The sequence below is a fragment of the Morone saxatilis genome, unplaced genomic scaffold (assembly GCF_004916995.1).
Source record: "Morone saxatilis isolate NCDOM2014 unplaced genomic scaffold, NCSU_SB_2.0 Contig24, whole genome shotgun sequence".
NCBI lineage: Eukaryota > Metazoa > Chordata > Actinopteri > Moronidae > Morone > Morone saxatilis.
Genome location: NW_023339807.1, coordinates 8,829,530 through 8,853,975, shown reverse-complemented (window position 1 = coordinate 8,853,975; position 24,446 = coordinate 8,829,530). Strand labels below are relative to the sequence as shown.

The 24,446-nt window shown below is 40.3% G+C and overlaps 2 protein-coding genes across 2 annotated transcripts in view; both read left to right on the top strand.

Moving 5' to 3' along the window:
- Positions 1–1,296: 1,296 nt before the first annotated feature.
- Positions 1,297–5,531, top strand: LOC118335427 (eomesodermin-like). The gene is made up of 6 exons (XM_035671698.1): positions 1,297–2,198; positions 2,418–2,572; positions 2,900–3,021; positions 3,489–3,647; positions 3,952–4,013; positions 4,275–5,531. The coding sequence occupies exons 1-6, from the start codon at positions 1,483–1,485 to the stop codon at positions 5,059–5,061; spliced, it is 2,001 nt and encodes a 666-aa protein (XP_035527591.1). The 5' UTR covers positions 1,297–1,482; the 3' UTR covers positions 5,062–5,531.
- A 1,337-nt stretch (positions 5,532–6,868) lies between these two features.
- Positions 6,869–24,446, top strand: part of LOC118335492 (ankyrin repeat and IBR domain-containing protein 1-like) — a gene marked incomplete in the record, with an annotated part of 29,794 nt that continues 12,216 nt past the window's right edge. Inside the window, 10 exon segments of the mRNA XM_035671794.1 lie at positions 6,869–7,253; positions 10,024–10,297; positions 10,926–11,226; positions 12,689–12,871; positions 13,640–13,757; positions 16,497–16,705; positions 20,126–20,214; positions 20,341–20,485; positions 21,038–21,204; positions 22,657–22,745. Coding sequence (XP_035527687.1) covers positions 10,110–10,297; positions 10,926–11,226; positions 12,689–12,871; positions 13,640–13,757; positions 16,497–16,705; positions 20,126–20,214; positions 20,341–20,485; positions 21,038–21,204; positions 22,657–22,745 — 1,489 coding nt within the window.

The following is a 24,446-nucleotide window of genomic DNA, read 5'->3' as shown; positions in this document are numbered from 1 at the left end:
GTGCGTCACAGAGCAGCAGCGGTGAAAGCGGGAGTGCGCCTCTACACGCCGATCAGTCCGCCTCCTCTGATACTCCCTCCTCAACCCAAACACACCATCATGTCATGTACTGGTATGGACTCAGCCTCGCAGGTCGTTTCGCGCGTTGATGTTGCCTCAGATAGTTTCTATTGAGTTGCAATCATTTTCTTGTGTCTGAAACTTGATTTGCACACAGAAACAAGAGGGCGAAGCGCTTGGTAAGTATATTTATACTTTAATATATTTTACATGGGATGTTTGCATTTGAATATGTACGTGGTGTTACTCCAATTTGTTTTATTTTAGATTGTAATAAATTCATCCAGTTTTTTTTTTTTTTTAGGAATTTACCGGGAATTAACGCATGGGAAATAATTTTATTTGTCTATCAATCTGTATTTCTTTATTCTTTTTTTTTTTTAGTCGATAGGATCGTTTAGATGTGTTTGTTGTCGTTTCTCACATCGGACTGTCTGATCCATGAAACATCACAGGTTTCTTCAAACGGAAAAATAATTGGCTATTTCCCCTTTTCACGCCGGGTATCCCGTTGGGACGCGGAGTCGCACCACAACTGAATGCATGCAAATTCATTAACTCTGAATAATAATATATAGGATTAACAGCACCCAGTCTATTGCTTAAAAACGAACTAAATTTGTTATTACTATTTTTACCCCCCTCCAAAAAAATATTCCAAAGATCAATCATTTCTAACGGTATTTTTAATATTTTGATTGTTTTCAGGTTTTTTTTTATATACAAACGTGGGGTTGTCTTGTTGTAAAATATGAAAACACGATATAGGACTTCATTGTTTTCACCGGAAAAATGTGGGGTTTAGGGTACATTCGACTGAGAATATGCCATGAATTTTATGAATCGGGGGCGTGCTTTCACTTCAGTTTTACACCACAGAAACTACCCCCAAAAATCTGTGCTTTACTTCAAGTTTGTCATATGATTTACGAGAAATGCACTCTCACCTGGAGGCGATTCTCCTCCACTATCACCCAAATACAAGTGAAATGAACTGCTGACATCCAGGTCAACAGTTCTGTATTTTGGACCACGGGCCATTGACCTACTCAGGACTGTTGCATTAGTTACAAATCCGTCATAGTTATTATATCTGAACTTTTGACCTGCATATCGCGTTTTATTGCAGTGATTTTAATGGAATATTTTTCCTAAACGTGATTTTGAAAGAGAGAAATGAATAGTAGAAGAGCGCCCAGAGAAGATGACTTATTTTAGTTACTGTAAAGCCACGAATTCTTAAAAACAATGACTGATATTCATAGCCACACCCTGATACGCCCACAGAGATTTTTCAGCTTTGATATGACTGCCACTTTCCACCACCATCCCAACTCTTTTACGCACACGTTGCCAGCCTGACACTTGCACTAGGCCTGTCCTGGGGACTCAGGTAGCCCAGTGACTAGGCTGCTCTTAACAATGATCTGTTTCTGTCTGAATTCAGCCTGCACTGGATGCTGCCAGAAGAAGTTCTTTAATCAGAAGACACCAGGCTTAAAAATACATTTTGTGATTCCTGAGGGGAAGGAAGACCGCCCCTTGAAAAAGCAGTCTAATTTGGAATCGAAGAAAGCAATCGGCCTCTATAACATTGTCAAAACGAGAAAAGAAACCATGCTCGGCGGGGAAGGAGAGAGCGGCACCTTCTCTTCTAAGGAAGTGGTGGATGAGAGATGCAAGTCTCCGGCTGTGGATGGGGAAGACCCGGCTGCTGGCAGCAGGTACACAGAGCATGGGATGGGTGCTGACCGGTACTACATCAGTCCCACGGCTTCTAAACAAAGCCCCGAAACGCCGAACCCTTGCTCTTTCATCCCTTATACCCACAGTGGGACGGTGTACACCCCGTCCAGCGCTGGCAGGTACCCCGCATCTCTCCACTTGGGCTCCGTGTTGCCTCCCGCTGGGTTTCCCCCCTCCACCGCCGGCCGCACTCACTTCAGCTCGGCTTACCAGCTCGGGCAGAGCCCCGGCTGCATCTACCCGCCCTACACTGGCTCAGGGTCCGCTCTCAGCAACATTACTCTACCCGGCGGCGGCCCGGGGATGAGGGCCCAGGTCTACCTCTGCAACCGGCCGCTGTGGCTCAAGTTCCACCGGCACCAGACCGAGATGATCATCACCAAGCAGGGCAGGTGAGATGACAGGAAAAGACAATGAAGAGGATGTAACTTTACTTGAGAATGATTGTGATATGGGAAATGAAACCATACCTCAGTTCACGTGGGTGTCATTTTAATTTTCTGTAAGAAAGATCTGATGTCCTTGGGCCTTAAGCATGATACAAATATTGTTTATATTCCAATACCTATTATTAAATCTATTATTTATTTCATTTTGTTTTGTGTTTGCAGACGGATGTTCCCGTTCCTCAGTTTTAACTTAGCTGGTCTCAACCTGACAGCGCACTACAATGTGTTTGTGGAGGTGGTGCTGGCGGATCCGAACCACTGGAGGTTTCAAGGTGGCAAGTGGGTCACCTGTGGGAAGGCGGACAACAGTAGCCAAGGTACTGAAACAGGTCGATATTTGACAATTGTTCACATTTTGTGTCATATTTTAAATTAATGTATCATTTACCATCATCTTTTAAAGACACTTTCAGCTAACTGAAATAGGAAAATAGTAAGATTATCTCTGCCTAATTGGCGATTTTTTTATTTGCAAGAATGAATTAATTCGATGCAAAATTATGTTATTATGTTTATTTAATGCATATCTTTTGACATATAGGTGTGCAATTTAAAACCCCCTCTAGGCAAGACCATCAGAGAATCTAGCCTAAATTGTCTGCTTAGGGCTGGCTACAGGAGGTTGATGTTAGTGTTTATTTCAGGGAACAAAGTCTACATCCACCCAGAATCTCCAAACACGGGGGCCCACTGGATGAGACAAGAAATCTCCTTCAGCAAACTGAAGCTCACCAACAACAAAGGAACCAGTCACAATACTTCACAGGTATGCCAAACCAGTAAATAAATAAACCTAAACGCCTTTAACCACCTTCGAGGATTTAAATAAATTGTATTAACATTTCAGCACAATTTTCGTTGCATAATAGTTTTACGTAAGCATTGCACAATAGTGTTACATAAACCAGGAGCACAGCTGGGGGTCATTTTCAATTTTCTTAAATTCATGTTTGGAAGGAAATTCATTTACAGGCTCTCACATGATGATTTTTTTCTCAACAAAGGTGTGTAAACGAAATAAAATTAAGTACACTGTGTTAAATTGATTACGCTATTGTTATTGTTATTGCTATTGTCAGAATCGTTTTTGCGCCATTAGTTCAAACCTTTTGTAGAAAAATACGCACGCACAAATTCCATTTCGAAAATTACAATTTAGTGCTTACTTTAAAAAAAAAAAATGGATGATTTATTTATTTTTATTTTTATTTTTTAAACTATGTTCATTTGCAGATGATTGTCCTGCAGTCGCTGCATAAGTACCAGCCAAGACTGCACATCGTGGAGGTGACGGAGGATGGGGTGGAGGACATTGGGAGTGACGTAAAGACCCAGAGCTACACTTTTCCAGAGACCCAGTTTATAGCTGTCACTGCCTACCAGAACACTGATGTAAGCATGAAAAAGTTCTCCTCTGTGCCATGATATGGTTTCTATTATTATATAGACTGCTTAGACCAATATTCCTGCTTTGTACTATAAATTGCATGTTACATCTTGTTTTGATCCATTTGTAATTTGTATTTAGTAAAACTCTTTGAATGGACATGGATTTAATTTTTAACGTTAATCAGCTGTGTGCCATTTCTTTGTATAATTTGACATGTATATGGATAATAAAGATGTAACTGCATGATGCTTCTTTACATTTATTATTTCTTCATCTTCACTTACCAACCTTATTCTTCCATTTTAGATCACACAGCTGAAAATTGATCACAATCCGTTCGCCAAAGGGTTCAGAGATAATTATGATTCGTGAGTATTTTACTTCAATTGTCCTGCATTGCTTACCGGTTATAAATTAGTATAAATATCACAATTTTACAACACGGGAATATCAAATAATATGTTGTATTGCATCCACTGTCTTACTGTGTTGTAATTCTATTTTTAAATTTACCAGCTTTAGATCTGCTGTTTCACATGCGTGCTCATTTTGAAACACATTTTCACACCCCGATTTTTTTCACAGACTTTCCTTGACCTCAAGTTCATAAGTGAATGTATTTTTTTCAGTATGTACACAGCTCCAGAGCATGACCGCCTCACCCCATCTCCAAACGACTCTCCCCGTGCCCACCAGATTGTCCCCAGCGCCCGCTACACCATGCAGCCCCTTTTTCAGGACCAGTTTGTCAACAACCTCCCCCAGAGTCGCTTTTACAACAGCGAGAGAGCAGTGCCACAGACTAGCAGCCTCCTCTCACCTCAGACAGACGACGGAGCTTCGCAGAGGTGGTTTGTCACCTCAATGCAGCAAGGGGGAAACAGCACAAGCACAAACAACAAGCTAGATCTCACACCCTATGAGGGGGAATACTCAAGCTCCTTGCTTCCTTATGGGATCAAATCCTTGTCCATGCAAACATCCCACGCTCTCAGCTACTACCCAGACTCTCCTTTCACCACCATGTCTGCAGGGTGGGGTTCCAGAGCAGCCTACCAGAGAAAGGTTACACCTAGCTTGCCTTGGTCTCCTAGACCCAGTCCCACTGCTGGTTTCCCAGAGGACTCAAACAAAGTTAAACCACAGATAGAAGAGGAGGTGAACGGCAATACAGGCCTGGTCTCCTCCTGGACAGAGACACAGTCATCAGCTCTGTCCCTAGACAAGGCCGATTCTTATTCCACAGCCTGCAAACGAAGGCGCTTGTCTCTGAATGGTCCCAGCACAGAAGACTCACCTGCTGACATCAAGTGTGAGGACTTGGCCTCTGTTGCCACCAACAGCAGCTCCTATAGCAAAGAAGCCCTCTCATCCAAAGGCATGGCAGCTTACTATTCCTTTTACACAAACCCTTGAATGTGAACCCTGAAATGTTTTGTATCTTATTTTGTCCTTTTGTTTGTTCTTTATCTGCCACCATGAATAAGAAATATTATTTTGCTTTTTTCTTATGTGGACACCCAGAATTTGGAATTTGTCTTGGTGATAAATGGTTGTTTGTTCAGAAGAATCAAAAGTCAAGGTGCGTATGTGGTGTGTGATAAGCATCGGCATCCTTATTCCATCCATTCTATACAGTCCATCTATATATTTTTGAACATCCCATTTCTGTAACTGTATCTGGAATTTTGAAAGTGCCAAAGCATTTGTTTAAGATGCCCCATATTTTTCAACAGTGTTATGTATGTTTCATTGTGCATACATTACTGTGTCTGCCTTCACATTGAGGTTATGTGTTCACAGATTATTTATTGAAGGCCTGTTGATATGAAATTTGTGCACCCATCAATGTGAGGATAATATGCTGTATATACCTTCATGGCAATGTTCAGATATTTGATAATAAAAGACATATGTGTTCTATTGAATATCTGAGTGATTATTTCAAGTTAAGGCACCCTTGTCCGTAAAGCATACTGTACATATGATAGGCTGGGATTCACATTTGTTATTTACATTTGTTTGAAATATAAATGCACCAGTTAAAGACTGTCTGTAATTACTCACAAGGTTATGTTTGATGCTATATACATTACAATTGGTTCATTACACATAAGAACCACAGCAAGCACAGGAGTGTGATGGATGATACAGCCACTTACAGTCAGCTGACACAACTTTTAGACTGCTATTTGTTGTCTTTTGTCATGTACAACAAATGCAAAGTCAACACCAATTCAAACATCCGTATTAATATTAAAACTGGACCGTTCAAAGGATAAAAAGCACAACTTCATGTCAATCAAAAGAATTATTCTTTCCGGTGGACTCTGTCGCACTCTAGTGGCATTTGTTTTTATTGTACTCACAGCAATAAAATCAGTCACCACAGTAGCCTGTTGAGTTGAGATGGAACTTCAGTATATTTAACACTGAGTTAAATTTCCATTGTCTCCAGTAATTAGACCATAACAGTTTTTTATTCTTATTTTGAATTTTAAAAAATGTGGATATATAATTTAAAAATCTATACTTATTTTTTCTGTCAATGGGAATCTCTAGATTTGGCACACGTTGAATTGGATAGGTTTGTAAGTCCTTCATATTCCTGTCTTCCTCTACAAACATGCACGATTCTGACGATGAGCCTTTTAGATAAATATGAAAACCAGGATAAAGTGCTTTTCCAAAAAAACAGAACAAAAAAACACACTTAGTGGGACGTTACATGAGCAAAAAAAATCCAATGGTGTAACCTCAGGATTTAAAACGTAATCAATTGCGTCGGTGTGTGTGTTAGCAGTATGTTCAGTATAAAGCCACACACACACACACAATGCCATCGTTGTAGAAAACAAACCATATCCTTCTGCGCCTGTTTCGGGGGGTTGTGCTGAAACCTGGCAACCCCCGTAGCAGCCAGCGGAGAGTTGACAGGAACATCACTGCGCCGAGAGCACACATTATTTATGGGTTGCCTCACTTAACAACAACAACAACAAAAAAAAACAACAACCCTTGTTTATTGCGCTAGCGAGTGACAGGTAATTGAGAAGAAAAGCCCTACAACAACGAGCTGTACCACCTGTGTAAGTCTGAATACTTGTTACTCATTGTTTACGGTGAGTTTATCAACTGTGCTAAGTTAGCTGAGTTGGCTAGCGGCGCGGTTAGCTCGCTAGCGGACCCCCTAGCGTATGCGCTGACGTTAGCCAACGCAGATGGTAGCGTCATGGTGTCTTTATGTGTCTGAATAACACACAGCTAGCGAGCAGTATTGCTTATTGGGATTAAAATCGTCTCTTTTAACAAACGACAAGGCGTGCAGCTCACGTTGTCTAAGGTCAGCTGTCAGGTGAAGGTTTGTCATTAAGCAGACCTGTAACAAAGCGTTCATTAACACAACACGGTGCCGTCGGTCGGAGCTAGCGCGAACCGTAAACAGCACACAACATGGGGAAAGGCCTGCTGCATGGAGGAGTTCAGTGACAAGTGGCAAGCTACGCAGACAGACTGTTACATTTGTATCTCCATAGCTGCCACTGTTAGATAGTACAGTCAGATGTTGCTTGGCGCTGTCGTGGAGAAGTCCCGTTAACAATTGTCAGGTAGGTTAATTAGTTATATGTGTGCAGAGTAACCTTACCGAGCACTACGTGTTACTATCTGAGGTTATATAAGGCAAGATAAAGTGTTTCCAAGTGTTCACTAGGGTGGGACATTGTCTGTTTGTCTTTCCCTCGTTGTTTATGAGGCTGTCTGCCCTTACATGGCACAAGCTTGACACAGATTTAGTGATGCAAGGCAAGTTAGCTAGTGCCACCTGGCTTTCATTATGTAATGGTGTATAATATGTTAGTGGTGTGTGTGTGTGTAATGTAGTCTTTATTCTTGGATACCCATGAGCAGCTACTCTCTGTGGACACAACAAAACGTAAATAGAAAACAAGACACGTGTTAAAACAAAATGAGACCATATACAGACCAGTAAAAGGCAAGTCAAATAAAACTTAGTTGTTCAGGTCAGTAAATAACATTAGGGTTAGTATTGTGTTTTTAAAGAAATCTGTAACTTGCCTTACTGGATGCTTCAATTAGGACAGCTGGTAACTTGTTCCACATTGTGACAGATCTACACACTGCGTCTGTTTAAAGTGTTTGTTTAACTAGATGAGCCCTAGTAGCCTGCCTGGTAGTGTGACAGTGTTTGTGTCTCACATCACATTTGATGTAAATGTTGTTTTTTTGGAGGCGGTCATACCACATGACTTGTTGTGAGATCACTGTACTGTCCACGCTACGTTACAATCTGTCTTTTAATCAGGAGTCTTGAAACACCAAGCACATCATGTTTAATTAGGAAAGTAATTCGAAAACATGCACAAAGGGCAACCATTAACAGCATGCTGCCAGTCGTAATCAGTACATACTTTATTAAACTATTAATCAAACTCATAATTAACAGTCAGTGTCAGACAACCTTATCATACTTTAGCTGTTACCTAGTGTTTCTGTAGCGGTGACAAGAAGAAGAAATATTACATTTGAACGACTCCTTGCGTGTCCGCAACAAACATAAGAAACACAACCTAAAGTGCTTCATGTGTCGACATTCTTCTCATCAGTTTGGCATCAATATAAGAGAAGCTGTATACCATACAGACTGTACATTTTGTCGCCTCAACTCGCCTAGCCTCGTTGTTTCATCTGTTACCAAGGTAACTACCTAGCTTGCTGCTTCCTGCCTGGTGCTGGAGAGAAGCCCCTTTCACTGGCTGTGGCCCTTTGTATCCCACATGACCAGGTTTTTTGCCTGCTCGATGTTTTTCGGGCATCAGCAAGCTCTGTGAACAGTTCACACATGGTGATCGACCTCACAGGAGCAAGTGCCGATTTGCTTCTCATCTAGGGGCAGTTGTCGCGATCTCCCACACCTGTCTGCGTGTGGGGAATCAGGGCTAAAATCATGTGGTGTGAACTTGCCATTATTACAAGTCTGTTACAGAGAGTAGAGGGAGGAGGAGCCGATGTCCCATCCTTTAGTCCGACCGGCCTCCTTTCCAAAATGTATGTTCTCACAGCATTTCACTCTAAAAAGCTCAGACAGGGCAGTGGGAAATGATAACCATATTTTATAACTAAATGCGTGTCTGCTTCTGTACTGTTACCGATGGTAAGATATACATTCAGTTGCCAGTTTTTTAGGCCCACCTAGCTAAAGTTGAATCAGCAGCACCTCTCTAAAACCTTTTCAACAGAAACAGAACATTGTAACCTTCATGAAGGTGGGATTTATTGCAGGACTGTTGTAAAAGACATCAGTTTTAGCAAATGAGTGTTTAACTATTGCTCTGGTAACATAGCAAGTCACAACAGCCGTCTGATTGTCTACATGTATTCACATGTCTTTTTATTTTTTCTTCCACTTGTTAATCTGTTCATGTTGTTTGTGTATGATGTTGAAAATTCCCCAAATTACAGTGAGTAATACTTTTTACTAGAAACTGAGCAAAGGTTCTGAAAATGAGCTGGCATTCCCAGCTTCTCCACTCCTCTCTGTGACACACACAGTCGCTGATATTGTGTAAAGATAAGAATAGTCTTGATTCTGTTTACATAAATAATAGGCATCCTGCAAATGGATTGTCGACATTTGTGTACCATTTCTTGGAAAGTGAATTTGTCGGGCATTTGGTGTGCACACTTGAAATGTTTTCAAGGCACAGTTTTCCCCTCTGTTGTGTCCATAACTTGCCTACATTAAGGAAATGACTTGCATGGTGAAATGTATGCTATAGGAGATAGTCTTGTGTGTAGCTGACCAAAAACACATAAAAGCATCACATTGCTTAAACAGACATGACCATATGGTGCTCTGGTGGAGGCGAAATGCTGACTCGCTGCATGTTGCTCTTGAGTGGTGGATATCTTGCTTCACAATGACTCCTGGCCTCAGTGGGATGGGCAGCATTGGCACGGAGAGGCGGAAACTCCTGGTGATGCCAGAGGAAGTCTTGTCCTCCTCTCTGTTTGAGCTTTGTTGGCGCTATGTTTGGTTATTCAAAACAAAAAATAAAAAGAGAAACCCAGGAAGGTAGTTTACAGTGCGTTGGGGATGCTGACACAGGGGCTTGTGGCAGAGCAGCCTGAGCAACCTTGGAGATGCCGCTCTCGTCCTTGTGGTCCAGAGGGAGTGGTAATACTCAGTAAGGCGCAGGCTTGCTTTCCTTGAAATAGTGGTGAACATATTTTTGGCTTATGGGACGAGTCAGCTTGAGCTTTTAATGACAGACAAGCTCGGTCACTTTTTTTTTACCTTGTCCTTGTTGGACTCAGCCATAAAGGAACTTAACCCCTTATTTTTCTACTTTTCTTCAGGACATTCAGTATGCTGGCCTTTTGGACGTGAACAGATTGAAGACAACTTGAGTCAGTGAGACCTTGAACCTACGTTAGGGGAAGAGATGGGAAACACAGCGACCAAGTTCCGCAAGGCTCTCATCAATGGGGACGAGGTGCTGGCCTGCCAACTGTATGAGAGCAACCAGCAGTTCAAGGAGGCTCTGGATCCTAACTCTACATACGGAGAGTCCTACCAGCACAACACTCCACTGCACTATGCTGCCCGGCACGCCATGACACGCCTACTCAGGTCAGAATACGGCCCAGATAAAATCAAACAGGCCAGCGGACATAATGTACAAATTCAGAGTTGCATTTTTTTGGACTGGCTGTTGTTAGTGAGGGAGTCTATCTTAAGGGTTGATAGATGAGAAGAACGTGTTGTGCGCTAGCTTTTTGATAAGCAGCAGCTTATGAATACATTCAATTTTTATTTATATTTCTTATGTGACATATCAAGTGTCATTGTTTATTTTATAGGACCGTGTTGCTGATCAGCTGGTCCCTTCTAGTACTGTATGGCTGCATTGTAAAAGAAAATGTTTCATGTTTTGTCTCTATATGTCTCTGTCCCATCTGTCTCTCCACACAGCCATCTGTTAGCAGCTCTCAGGAATGCAACATGCTGGGGTGGAATAGGATGGGGCTTGAAGAGCTTCCCATCCCACAATCTATCTCCAAGCTAATTTTGCCGAGAAAAACAAAACAATACAGGCTAATAATTGTAAACCCTACTAGGTTATGTTGTTGACCAAAGCTGAAATAAGTTCAACCAAAATGTGTTCGCTTGCCCCAGATATTTGTACACAGTGCCAGTTACGGGCCATTGAGCAATGTTTGAAATAACTCTTCCTCTTGCCCCTGTCTTATTCTTTTAGGTATTTTCTCCTAAACAAAGATGGGAATCCTAACAAGCGTAATGTGCACAATGAGACCTCTCTGCACCTTCTCTGCATGGGGCCCCAGATCCTGACATCCGAGGGAGCACTGCAACCCCGGATCTCACGGCCATATGAAGACAAACAGCGTCGGGCAGAATGTCTACAGATCATCCTGGCATGGACTGGAGCAAAGCTGGACCACGGAGAGTATGAGAGAGCGGATATCAATGCCATTGACAACAAGAAAAACACCTGCCTACACTATGCTGCTGCCTCGGGCATGAAGACTTGTGTTGAGGTGAGATTCCAAAAATCCTGTGGATATTTTTCTGTAAAGGCTAATGTAGAATATTCTCAAGTATGACACTTTAGGTATAGATCAAAGGCTCCATAGATTCAAACTGAAGAGCATCTCTAGAACAGGAAGTTATTTGAGTGGAAGGAAGATAAAAGGGGTCAGAGTAACCCTGATGTTAATACAAATTATTCAATGTCTGCCCTTTTCTACTATAAAAATTTGTAGAATAGTGGCTGACAATAATTTGCATGATCACATCCATTATGTTAAGTTAGATCAAACCACTCTCTTGTGAGTTTTGGGAAGATGCCATGCAGCACAAAACACTTTTATTAATCCCTGGGGCAGGAAGCATCACAGATATAAATTATCTCTGTGTGTCTCTTAATGTCTGCCTTTGTAAATGTCTGAGTTTAATTTTGAAATGGATTTTGTATAGAACCTAGCTGCGTAATCCCCATGATGAAGGATTTAGGATAGAATATGAACAACCACAATTATCAGATGGATTAAAGTACGGTTTTGCAACTGAGTGTAGATAATCAAATTGCGGTGCATTGTATCATGCATTTCTATGATTCATAATTATAAGTTGTAGTGTACTGTTTTTTTTCTTTAATTTTATTTTCTCCGAAAATGCAATTTAAAGCACTCTTGTCTTATTTAGTCTATATACTACTAACATTAATACCCCTCATTTTATTGTTTTGTATGTGCTTTTGCATTATGAGCCTCTGGGTTGAATGTTTTAAATAGTACCTGAAAATGTAGTATAAGGGAGTCCAGTGTGATGTTTCTATTGACTATTTTCTTATCTTTTTATTATTGTTCTGCATGCTTACGAGTGGTCTTAATAACTTTGTAATTTCAATCTTATATTCTGTTTTTAGTTTGACTTTGTAACATCTGTCCAGGGACAAAATAGCCACACCCCTAGTGTGCTAGCTAAATAAATAAATAAATATAAATACATGTATTTGCAGAGTTAAGATGCAGGCAGTTCTATTATGACAGAAAGAGAGAAGGCCTAAATAGAACTTTGGAAAATATAGCAAAAAGCAAAAGTGGAAAAGAATTAATTTAACAAATGCTTGGGAAGCTCAAATTGCATATTCATACTTGAGGGAACACTATAAAATTTTCTTAAAGTGGTCCTGCACAACCATTGCCATTTTGAAAGAGCACTTAGTTAAATTTTTCGTGCTGAGAAGTACCACAATAAAAAAAATCAAAAGGGCACTTTCTTTCTGTTGCTACTTTTCAGAAAGACTGTTCCTCTAAAAGTGAAAGAGTGAAAATGTATTAAGTGCAAATTACTTAGGGGTTCTGAAACCGAGAAATTGTAAGTAATGATCATAATCACAGTATATATAAGAATAATTGGGATTAGTATTTATGAAATAATTGTATAGCCTGCCCCATTATTCAAAGCCAGATTTTCCTCTTGTTTTCACTTTCTCAGTTCCTGGTGCAGAGAGAAGCAGACCTGTTTGCGGAGAACGAAAACCGCGAGACTCCATGTGACTGTGCAGAGAAGCAGCACCACAAGGAGTTGGCCCTGTGCCTGGAGTCGCAGATGGTCTTCTCTCTTGCCCCCGAGGCAGAGGGTATAGAGGCGGAGTACGCAGCCCTTGACCGAAGAGAGGTACAGAATAACATACAAAGAGGCAGAGGGTATACAGCTCTTAATTGGTCACCCTCAACTGCTGTCGTCTACAGCATTACCAATACCAAACTTCTATATAGTCCCTATCGAAAAAATCTAATGAAGCCATAGCTGTTGTTGTTTTTGTTTCAGATAAACTCTTTTGAGTAAGCGGCCCTAGACCCACTCGGGTTGAATTTAGGGTACATTTAGGGTACATAAGTAATGAATAGGACGGAAATATATTTTGTTAGAGCTGAAATTTACATAGTTTGTCGGTCTTCCGTTTCCTCTTGGAATCAGAGACTATTAGCCCAGTGTTTTTCAGTGAATTTCCAAGTTTAACTGAAATTCTGCTGGTCAGCCCCCCCCCCCCAATTTGGTTACAAACAAACACACAAAGGAGTCACACAAAATAATCTGTCACAAGGCATGTGACTCCTATCATCATCATCAGTGTGTTAGCTCATTGGGCCTGACTCATGCGTCAGCAATCGTCTATATTTGATTTTTTTTAATACTTCTCTGCCTCCCATTTGACCCAACTTTCTTTCTACACCCCACCTCATTCTTTCCTTTCCCTTCCCCTGATTTCACCCTCTGTCCCTCCCTCAAATCTTTCATTACTTTTTTCTGCTAACCTGCCCTATTCTTTTTTTTGCCAACTTGCCTTCCTTTATTCTCTCCTCTTGTATTCTCTTCTTGTCATTACCCTCCATTACTCCTCTCTTGTCTCTGTTCTTTCCTCTCCCATGCCCTCCTCTCTAGTTGTATGAGGGCCTGCGGCCTCAGGATCTACGGAGGTTGAAGGACATGCTGATAGTGGAGACAGCTGATATGCTCCAGGCTCCTCTTTTCACTGCAGAGGCGCTGCTACGTGCTCATGGTACTATTAAACACACACTCTCACACAATCGCACACATGCGGTATCTGCTGGTCCTTAAAATGGTAGCCTAGTGATCAAAACAGATCCTAAATATCTGCAACATCCCATGTTTGATTCTGGCTAGGGACCATTGTTGTATGTCATATTGTGTTCTCTTCCCCATGTTTGTTTTTTGTATTTACACTATGTAACAACGGCAAAAAAGCTCAAATGAAAAAAATGCAACAAATATTAAAATTCAAGGCTTTACACAAGTATTGCTTTTCAAACAGAGCTATGCTTTAAAAAATATTCTTAAATTTGTCTTGTGTTAAATTAGAGAGGCAATATCTCAAATAAGTGTAATGCTACACTCCAGTGATTTCTTACAATCAGTGGCAAGATGTGAACAGCCTTTGTTATCTAAAAATGTTTTACTTGTATTGCTCACAGTAGAGAGTGTCTTTGTCACATGTTCTAAATGCTATTATAGTGAGCTTGTCCTTTCCACCAAATACACTGGTACAGCCACAAATTGGAGTACTTACACACTTGGCATTTTCTGTAAATAAAACTGTCCACAACACAACACACTAAGTACACAAAAAGACTGAACCATGGATTAATATATATATATATATATATATATATGTATAGATAGATAGATATATTATTTTTTTTTTGCCTATATTGCTGTTGGAAATGTAGGTTTGTATTACTGTGGAAAAGAGTTGTATCTCCCACATTTGCACTTGTTTATTACTAGACATTGTTCAATCTCATTCTGTTAAATAGTGTGCAGTGTGTTTGTTTGCAAATTTAATTATTCGCTTTCAAGCAAACAGTTTGTCTTCGCAGTGTAGATTTAATCACAGAAGAAATGGAAAGTGTGAGATTAAGTGTGTAGTTTTTAGTTGCCTTATTAAATGTATTGTGTGATGTTTTGGTAGCTATGAATTTAAATGCTAATTTACAAGCTGTGTTGAGGGTATGAGTGTATAATACATCCACTTTCTAAAACATTAAACACATACACATTAAATTCAAGTCATACACTAAAAACGTAGGTAATTGAAGCAAACATTATTACAAATATAGACTAAAATATTTTTCAAACAGACATTATGTACACACAGTTCAGCATACATACTGTACATATGATTCTGATGATATGATTCTTACACACCCATCGACACATGCATCCAAGAGGCGTATGTTAGCAGCAGACTAAATCAGTGAAAGCTTGTGAAAGAATTTCATGTAGCTACATTCTTGTCCGCAGACATCAGTCACTTGGCCTGAATTACTCCATTGATGCTGCTTGTAAAACATAGTCTTGGCCATGTACTGAGTAAGAGTGTCAAGGTTTTGATTTGATCTGCAGCCTTAAGCTACCAGTTGTCCTACTAGCTTCACTTAATCTAGCTAAGATAATGTGTCTGACAAACTTTAAATGTTCCAAACATTGTTATTTGATTTTAAGCCTTTGAAAACCATTACCCCTCTTAATTTAACTTGTCTTAGATTAAGTTAGTAGAAGACTTCAAAAGATGTGTCACAGTTTAGGGTTGATTTTCAGCCTTTAAATACTCCATTCATTAATTCAGTGGGCTGAGTGGCTAGCTGTTGAGCTTTGTGGGCTACATATTAGACATACTTTTGGGAGCTTAGAGGGGACAGTGACCCCAGATTCTTGCTATATTTATTCACCTCTATCTTGGGAATGCTGTCTGTCTGTTTAGTAGGGATGGGACATTTCAGGATTTTTGTTAATCTCCTGGAGAGAAGTCTTTTTGGATTTATATGTCATTGATTTCTTGTGAAACCCTTAACACATTTCCACACTTCCTAACTTATGTATTTCCATATTAGTCTTTTTCAGTTTTCTTATCACAATTATTGGTGCTTTTCTGTTGAACTGCCAGCCTGTTAATCTGTCTGTGCTTCAGAAATGTGTATTTCCCTGCTAATTTTGGATGTATAAAACGCAATGTGAAGACTTTTAATTTCAGACTCCTTTTTAATGGCCAAAAGCATGACGATAGGTTCATATTCATTGATGGGTTTTAATTGAATGGAGATGGGGGGAAAAGTTGCAATATTCATTATCTAAACGAGGCCATTTAGAGTCTGAGGCATTTGATTGGTGGTGAAACCTGTCTCGGGGCTGATAATGGCCTAATTGCACAGTTGACCGGGTCATGTTCCTTATTTTAGGAGGGTACTATTTCGTCAGAGAAAATTTGGATTCAGGCACAGTCCTTAAGTCATACAATATTTATACTGAAAACCTCTCAAACCTGTTCTTGTGCTAATGTGAGATTGAACAGCTATTCTAAAACAGAAAACCAGATGGCAGCAGGTCTATGTTGGTACTAGTGTTGGCACAGAAGTTGAATTTGTGTGGGCTTTGATGGATTCAGCATGTGCATAATACCAATTCATACATATATATAATACAGGATGGACTGGAAAAATGTTTTTATGTGAATACATTTTGCGTGAGTGAGATGAGAATTTAGTTGAGTCTTGTTTCATCAGATGGTGACAGACAATCATGATCCATAAAATATCACAAAATACACAATGAAGCTGTAACCAGGCCTGGTCTGTATGTTATCACATGGTGTGTATTTATATTTATACATACAAATTGTATGTTTATTATTGTTTTTGTTTAAAAAAAAAAATGTTTTTTCATTTTTTTTTCAAAAAATCATTTTTTTCTTGTTAAGTATGACTGCACTTTTTTGCATCAGATTGGGACAGAGAGAAGCTCTTAGAGGCCTGGATGAGCAATGCTGAGGAATGCTGCCAACGCTCAGGGGTACAGATGCACAACCCGCCTCCAAGTGGCTACAATGCCTGGGACACCTTGCCCTCGCCTCGCACGCCACGCACCACCCGCTCCTCCATCACCTCCCCAGACCAAATCAGTCTCATGCCTGCAGATGAGGAGTCTTCTCTGGTGAGAGATGTCTCAGGGTTCCCTTCAGCCATAGAGCTTACTTAATAGAATTGATGCGAAGCCCCACAGTTCAGATTGAACCGGTGTTTGACCAAAAAGAAGTTGGGCAGATGCCTTCAAACTCCATTTTAGTTTTAATAAATTGCAGGTTAAAAAGTTGAAGAAAACTTAAATTATTTTAGTGATGTCTGTTATGTAACTACTCAATAGAGAAGAACCATTTGATGCAATTGAACCACAGGATGAGTAGCCCCAGGGAGCTGCATGTTTTCCCGGCCAAAAAGCTGCTACAGCAGTATAGGATAAGGCTAGCAAGGAAGCGCACGGACTGAGAATAACTGGCAGTGTACCCATAAAAACTGTATACTAATGTTTATTTAAATCAAGTCCCTACGGTGGCACAGATTTCCTGAAGTGTTTCTGTTGAGTCCTTTAAATTTTCACTGCCACACCTGTCTTTCTGCATAATGTTGCATTACTTCCCAGCATTATATTGCTACCAGCCATTAGCATTCATGCCAGTGGTCTCCCCACAATCATAAACACAAGCAGGACTTCCTTTACTCCTGGGAGAACAAGTGGTTTGTTAATTGGGGTTTAGGCAAGCTCTGAACATGAGAGAATATTAAAATACTCTCTAAATGTTATTAGTGTACAAAATTCAGCTGTCCATAGGCCAATTAGTGAAACTATCAAAATAAGTTGACCCATTGCAACCTTCTGCTTCTGTGTCAAACATGAATGAATTAGTATCAAACTGAGACCTCTAGATTTGCTTGTTCAATGTGCTGATTCACCGTGCTACTCCCTTGATAGGATGCTGAATTTACAGAGCATAGGAAATACTGGTCTATGTTTATGCAAGGCTATAAGTGTCACTGTAGCTGCTGGTGATTATTTTCATTCTACAGCTAATGTTAACTGATATCAAGTGCTGTCTCCAAAGTAAAAGTTGAGCACCTTGTAACTATAACAAAGATGAAACAGGTATTTTGTTAGCTTGCAACAACTACAGCTCATAGAGCCTTGGACATGTTGCTGTCAAAACATCCACGAAGCAGAGTTTACACTAGACTTTTATTTTTGCCAGCCGATATAGCCATTAATATTCCAGTATTCGGGCCATCTAGAACAACTACAGGACATCTGTTTTAAATAGCCATATAATAGCCAAAATTTAAAGATCAATAAAACACAAAAAACACAAACGCTGTGACCTAAATACATAACTGTGACAGAAACAGAGAGGGATGATGGAAACAGGACAGTACGTTGTAGAGACTGACTTTCTTGCTCCCAGCCTCGGTGTTACAGTACATGCAGCAAAGTTGGCTGAACTCCTGTTTAAACAGACAATAGCGTCTCTACGTCTCTTTTCATATCTTCCTCTACCATACTGTGTGATCGACTCTTCAGCTGACAGCACTGTCAGCAGCTGGCAGGAGAGAGGCTCTGTGCTGCACTGAAGCCCCGCTGCTTCAAAGAGAGCTGTTCGCTTGTTTATTCAAAGTTTATTCATGTTGAACATGTCGCATGTCCAAATTGCACCAAATCCGACACTACACTTCCTTAGGTCCCCAGAAATACACTCACCAAGTGTGAAGTTAACTGGATGAATGGTTGTCGTGAAAAGTGAAGAAAACACACACCCACACATAGGCTTCAGACAGAGACTACTTGGTGAATCTCTCAATGACAGTGGAGGCAAAAAACTCGTTTGCATGTAAGTTTCCATTTAAGTTGTCTTGGAAACATATAGTTTAGGTCACACAATATTAGGCTATTTAATATGCTGTTAATGAAAATATGTATTTATTTCTTTATTTTTTCCTCTGTGGCGGTTGATACTCTCATCTGGCAGAGAACTACACATAACACCGGCCAAAGGCCTGCATAAGCCGGCAAATGTAAACCCTGCATGGAAGGTGAATCTGAATGTCTACAAGGTTAATATGGAGCCTTTTTGATCCCTTGCTGCAAAAGGGTCATCACCCCCCTTGCTTAATTGCCCTCCCATTATCCTCATCTTGTCTGAGATTTCCCGATATTTATCAAACATATTTGACATTATCCTCAGCAGTCTTCTTTGTGAGCACTTGTAAGATGGAAATTGCGTAAGGGAATGTGAGATGTCCTTTACACTGCTGGGAGTTTGTCTTGTTTGCGCACTCACTATAGAAGACTGCCAGTGAAGGTATCAAGTGTATTTGATAACAATCAGGGTGTCCCAGAAGAGGCCGGGAGCATGACAAGGCAAAGTCTTGTCTTGTAATTGTTGCTAAAGGTATGTGTTAAAAAAATATCCAGGTGATTTATCAGTTTATTTCCACCTTTAGATTTCAGTGTACAAAACTATATCATAAGCTTTTTAACATAGCTCTTGTTGTGACTTTTCGCATGAAAAAGGCATTTCCTTGGCTATAACGTATATTTGAAAATTATATACACAATAATGGTGGAAAGCTGATGCTTTCAGTAAATCCCTTCTACAAAGGTTATGCATTAGAAATTTCTAAAATGTTTTTGACAGCTGATATTGGTGACCAGGAATCGTTTTAGATGAATTGTTGAACTGGTGATTTGTCCTTTTTTGATACAGAGTGTTTAGGTATGTGGACTTTACTGTTGATGGATGATGGTTAAAGCTGACAGAATTGATTTATAAAGTACTTTATGAGAAATTATAGGTTGCGTTTGTCTGACAGTATCTTTTGTCGTGGCTCTGAAAGGACGTGCCTTAAACTGCACTGTGCCAATCGACTGGGTCTACTCAAGGGCCCGTTTAAAGGTTACAGTTGATTATATCACATTCTGCTCCTTCGCAAATCAATACTTACATTGTTGAAGTACACTGCCTCCTTTATGTCTTTTGTTGGGGTCAGTCTTTCACTGTAACAAGGCCTGTGTCTGTGTGTGTGAGTGTGTGTGTGATTTGTTACTGCTTGTATCTTTTTGTGTAAAGTTTCTGTAGATGTGAGAAAATACATCTGATAACAACATAGTAAGCTGTGAGACTTGTGGTAATGAGATGTCATCATCTTGGCTTGGGCAGGCCTTTGGCACTGTTTTTTTCCTAAATCAAAGACCACTAATGTGTGTAGTTAACGTACACTGACATATCATCTTATTAAAGCATAGTTTTCCTAACCTCATCCCATTGAATATTAAAAATTAGGCCACCCATCACCACATTTTGAAAAGATGGCCCAGTTTGCCTGTTCTCAAGATTCCAAGGCCACATGTGTTTTCATTTAAATCGTGCTGTAATAACTGGTGCTGTAGGGGCTTCTGAAACCGAGTTTTAAGAATTCGAAATCAGAACCTTGTGTTTTATGGCAGGCTTTATTTATCTAGACTGATTTGAGACTATTTTTACAGTGGCCCTAAGACAAATTGTATCTCTTTTCTTTTGTGTCACAGTGTGGCATCTGTATGTCTTCCATCTCCGTCTTTGAGGAACCTGTTAACATGTCCTGCGGCCACGAGTTCTGCAGAGGATGCTGGGAAGGGTAAGTCATATTTTTTCTGGCCTACGGATCAGATCAGTGTACCTAATTCCTTACTCTGATCTTCACCATTTTTCTGTACATACTTAATTTCTGTCTGCAATGTAAGGTACCGGTATGTTTCCTCAGGTTTCTAAATCTAAAGATCCAGGAGGGTGAAGCCCACAACATCTTCTGCCCAGCCTTTGATTGCTACCAGCTAGTGCCTGTGGAAGTCATTGAGAGTGTGGTGTCGAGAGAGATGGACAAGCGCTACCTCCAGTTTGACATCAAGGTACTGAGATGAAAAGAAAAAGAGAGATGTGCACTTAACAGATTTATGTGAACTGTGAGCCTCCCAACATAATATTGAGATAATACTGCCACCTTCAGAGATGCACACATGGCTCCTGCAATTTAATTCCCCTTTAGAGTAAAGACTTAACTGAATATAGACACTATTTGGCTGACATGGAAGGACACAAAGAGGGCAAACATTGATGAGAATAGAGAGATATTCTTGGACTTGAAGGCTAAACTGTATAGTTTAGTTGAACTGAATAAATCAAAAAAGTGGTTTTTACTTGGAAACAGATTATTTTTTTCCTACTTCATCAGCGTCATTCATGTCTTTTTAGATTTCAAAGTCACTTGCAAGTGCACTTTTGCAACCTTTAAAATGTAAATTTGCAGCAAGCAGAAAAGGATTGTTTCACTGATCTCGTCTGGTTAAAACTTTCAAATATTGTGGTAGAAATAAGTGAAAGAGTTACCCTAACTAAAAAATAACCCTAACCCTGTTGAATTGCAGATGGATTTTAATCTTCTCTGTTTCTTTTGTTGACAGGCATTTGTAGAGAACAATCCTGCAATCCGCTGGTGTCCTGAGGCAGGGTGTGAAAGAGCAGTGAGACTAAACACCCAGGGCCCTGGGACCTCCTCCTCAGACCCATTTAGCTTTCCCCTCCTTCGTGCTCCTGCTGTGGATTGTGGTAAAGGCCACCTGTTCTGCTGGTCAGTAATGAGTACCACACCATATACATGAAAATGTAAACATTTCTGTAATTATGTGTATAGTGTATTGTATAGTTTACATTTTGACTTAAGCAAATAATGTGTTTTGATTAGTCTGATTAGAAGCCCAGACATGAGATTTATATTATACTTATTAAATGTGGGGTCAGTCTTTCTGGAGAAAGATAGTTGATTCTTGAGCCTCATTCACAAATGACAAACTGAGAGCATGAATGTTCTGTTGTGTTGTGTGTCTTGCTCCGAGCCACTTCGTTTGTTTTCCATTTACCATATACCAAACGACCAGGGAATTGTACTCTGCACAGCGGCTGTGGCTCAGAGGTAGAGCGGGTCGTCCGCTAATCGGAAGGTTGGACGTTCGATCACCGGCTCCTCTCGCTGCGTGTCAAAGTGTCCTTGAGCAGGACACTGAACTCTAAATTGCTCCCGATGCTGTGCATCGGTGTATGAGTGTGTATGAATGATTAGTTTCTGTTCTGTTGAGCAGTTGACACCTTGCATGGCAGCCACTGCCATCAAGTGTATGAATGTGTGTGAATGGAGTGAGTTTGGCATGTAGTGTACAGCGCGTGGTCGAAAGACTAGAAAGGCGCTATATAAGTACAGTCCATTTATCATTTACTCAATTAACTGTCTTTCTTTAGAATGACTGAAACCTGCCTTTAAGTGTATTTTCCAAAATGTTGAACTATTCCTTTAACTTGGAGTAAATATACACATATTTTGTTAAATTGCTTAACCATTTTGTCATCATAGAATATTTGTGCAGATGGGTGCACAAAACAAATTCTGTCCGAAATGTGGAAAATACAAATGTGTGTGAAACTTTTTTTTTTAATACTGTATATGCCCATATCCACATGACGAACTGTGCCCTTGCATTCCAAATGATGTTTGTATGTGTTTGTTTGTTTGCATGGGTATCCATTCATTTTCTTTGTACATGTATTTGTAGCTACTCAAATAGGGAGTAGGGCCCAAATGCTGTGCGCTCTTCCACCTTCAGTCCTATGTATTCATACTCCCAGAGCCCTGAAGAAAGCCCTAGCAGCTCCCCGACTGCCATATCACCATCTCCACCACACCCCAACCTACACTGCATGCCTCACTGCACCTCATCTCGCTATGTGGTTCTTGAAAGTGGCCATTAGGTTGACTTGACAGGTTTACTCAAGAGTTGACATTACATTGGAAGTGAATGCAACACAGGTCCAACTTTTATAGTTCCCTTGACACGAGGAAGGCATATTGGTGAAAGACAGATATGGCCAATTGATTGTGGTTGACAGTTTTGACAGCATCTCTGACAGCACTGTGATTTGTGTGTTCATCATTTGTCCTAATTTTATGTATAGCCCAGGGACAGAATGGGAGCTTAAAATGGTCATTTCAACTGTCTGCGTCACCTTACTCTGTCTGCGTTTATTCCAGGGAATGTCAAGGCGAGGCCCATGAGCCCTGTGACTGTGAGACCTGGAAGTTGTGGCTACAGAAAGTCAATGAGATGAGACCTGAGGAATGTGAGTATTGATATTAATTTATGTATATCTAGTTTTTGGGTGTGTTTCAAACATGAAGTTACAGCTGAATTTAAAAACTGTACAGCATTCTGAATTACACTTGTTTTAACTAGGGCTGAGCAATTTTATCGATCCTGCGATATATATCGATATTTTGTTTCCCAGGAAGTATCGATTTTTCAGCCGCCAAGTATCGGATTTAACTTAATCCATTTCAAATGCCCCGTTGTTCCGCCCTTGGCCACTTCAGCTCGCTGGCTCCCGGTTTTTCCCCCCGGTTCCCACTTTTGCAAGGGAAGAGCGATTTAGGGTTCCAGGCCAAAGCCTCGCCTAGTGTCGCTGTGAGAATTCTAAGGGCAAGGGGTTTAAACCCGTCTAGATTTACTCCCTTTAACACGCCCCCATGGGGACTGATCATTCTTATTTTATAGCTGTTTAATAACTACTTATAGAGGCTAACTGGCGGATTTAATTTTAAGTATTATGTAATAGTGTTGTTCTATGGGACTTGGAATGATTGGCTTTGGAGAAAGCACCTATAGGGTGTGACTATTTGAAATTTAACTTGCGGTAGTACGTGAGGTGGCTAGCGCGCGCGCGCGCGCGCTCGCTCTCTTGTGCATATGTATCATGTGATAAAGACTAGAAAAAAGGGTGTGTCAAAGAAAATGTTTCTGTATTTATGGTTACAGGTCAGTTCTGCATATCTTTTTTTAGGTGGAGGGGGTGGTAGTCGGACTATATCAAACGATGGGTAGCAAGGTGTAAACAATTTATATTCGTGTAGGGGTGATCTAAAGCAGCTTAAACTCTCCGCAATGCCAGCGAGCGCGAGGTCTTTCAGTAGACGAGTGGTCCAAAGGATCCTAGTGTAATGGTCCGAAAGCATTCTCGTGTTATTTGAGAGCTGTGGTGGGTTATTGTTGTCATAAAGCGATGTAGCACACATCCGGTAGGCCTAGTATGATGTAGGAGACCTGCTTCTGCTTTTTAAATGGGTGTTATTGGTATTATGATCAAACTAATTTTTTTCTTTCTGAATCATTTCAGCTGTCAATTATTGGAAGCCGAGAACGGCCATGGATTATTTTTTATATTTTTTTCATGCACTGTGATATTCGTGATAACGACTTATTTATTCGTTATCTCGATATAACAAAGATCATTTTCTCGAGATAACTTATTATTAATAATGTGTTCGTCTTGATTTCAACCTTTTCAAGAGCTGTCACAACGGCTTCCAGTCAAGTAAACAAACAAGGTAAAGTGTAATTTACTGTTAGCTCTACAGCTACAGCCAGTGGCTACGTTTGTGCAGCTCTTGTACCAAAAGTTTTTTATCTCGAGATAACAAGTGTTGTTTTTTCGTTATAACCAAAATTAAAATTATTTCGTTATCCTCGACATAACAAAGGATCGTTATCTTGTGATAAACGAATTAATTATTAATGGTTCGTCTTGACCTTAAACTAATGCGATAATGTCCGTAGCCACTGGCTTGAGGCTGTAGCCCGACCGGTAAGTGACAGAAGGCAGTTCGTGGCAGCGCATTAGTTAGAAAGTAGGACGAACACATTATTAATAATTCGTTATCTTCGAGAAGAACAAACTTTGTTTTCTCGAGATACAAATTATAAGGTCGTTATCACGAGAAAACCAGTGCCATAAAAAAAAAAAATAAAAATCCAGCCGTTCTCGTTT

What these genes read in the sequence shown, in the direction of transcription:
- LOC118335427 (XM_035671698.1), top strand. Translation starts at nt 1,483, where the DNA reads ATGATCTGTTTCTGTCTGAATTCAGCCTGCACTGGATGCTGCCAGAAG. An exon ending in ATCATCACCAAGCAGGGCAG is followed by an intron (nt 2,199 to 2,417) that starts GTGAGATGACAG and finishes TTGTGTTTGCAG; the next exon opens with ACGGATGTTCCCGTTCCTCA. An exon ending in GGCGGACAACAGTAGCCAAG is followed by an intron (nt 2,573 to 2,899) that starts GTACTGAAACAG and finishes TGTTTATTTCAG; the next exon opens with GGAACAAAGTCTACATCCAC.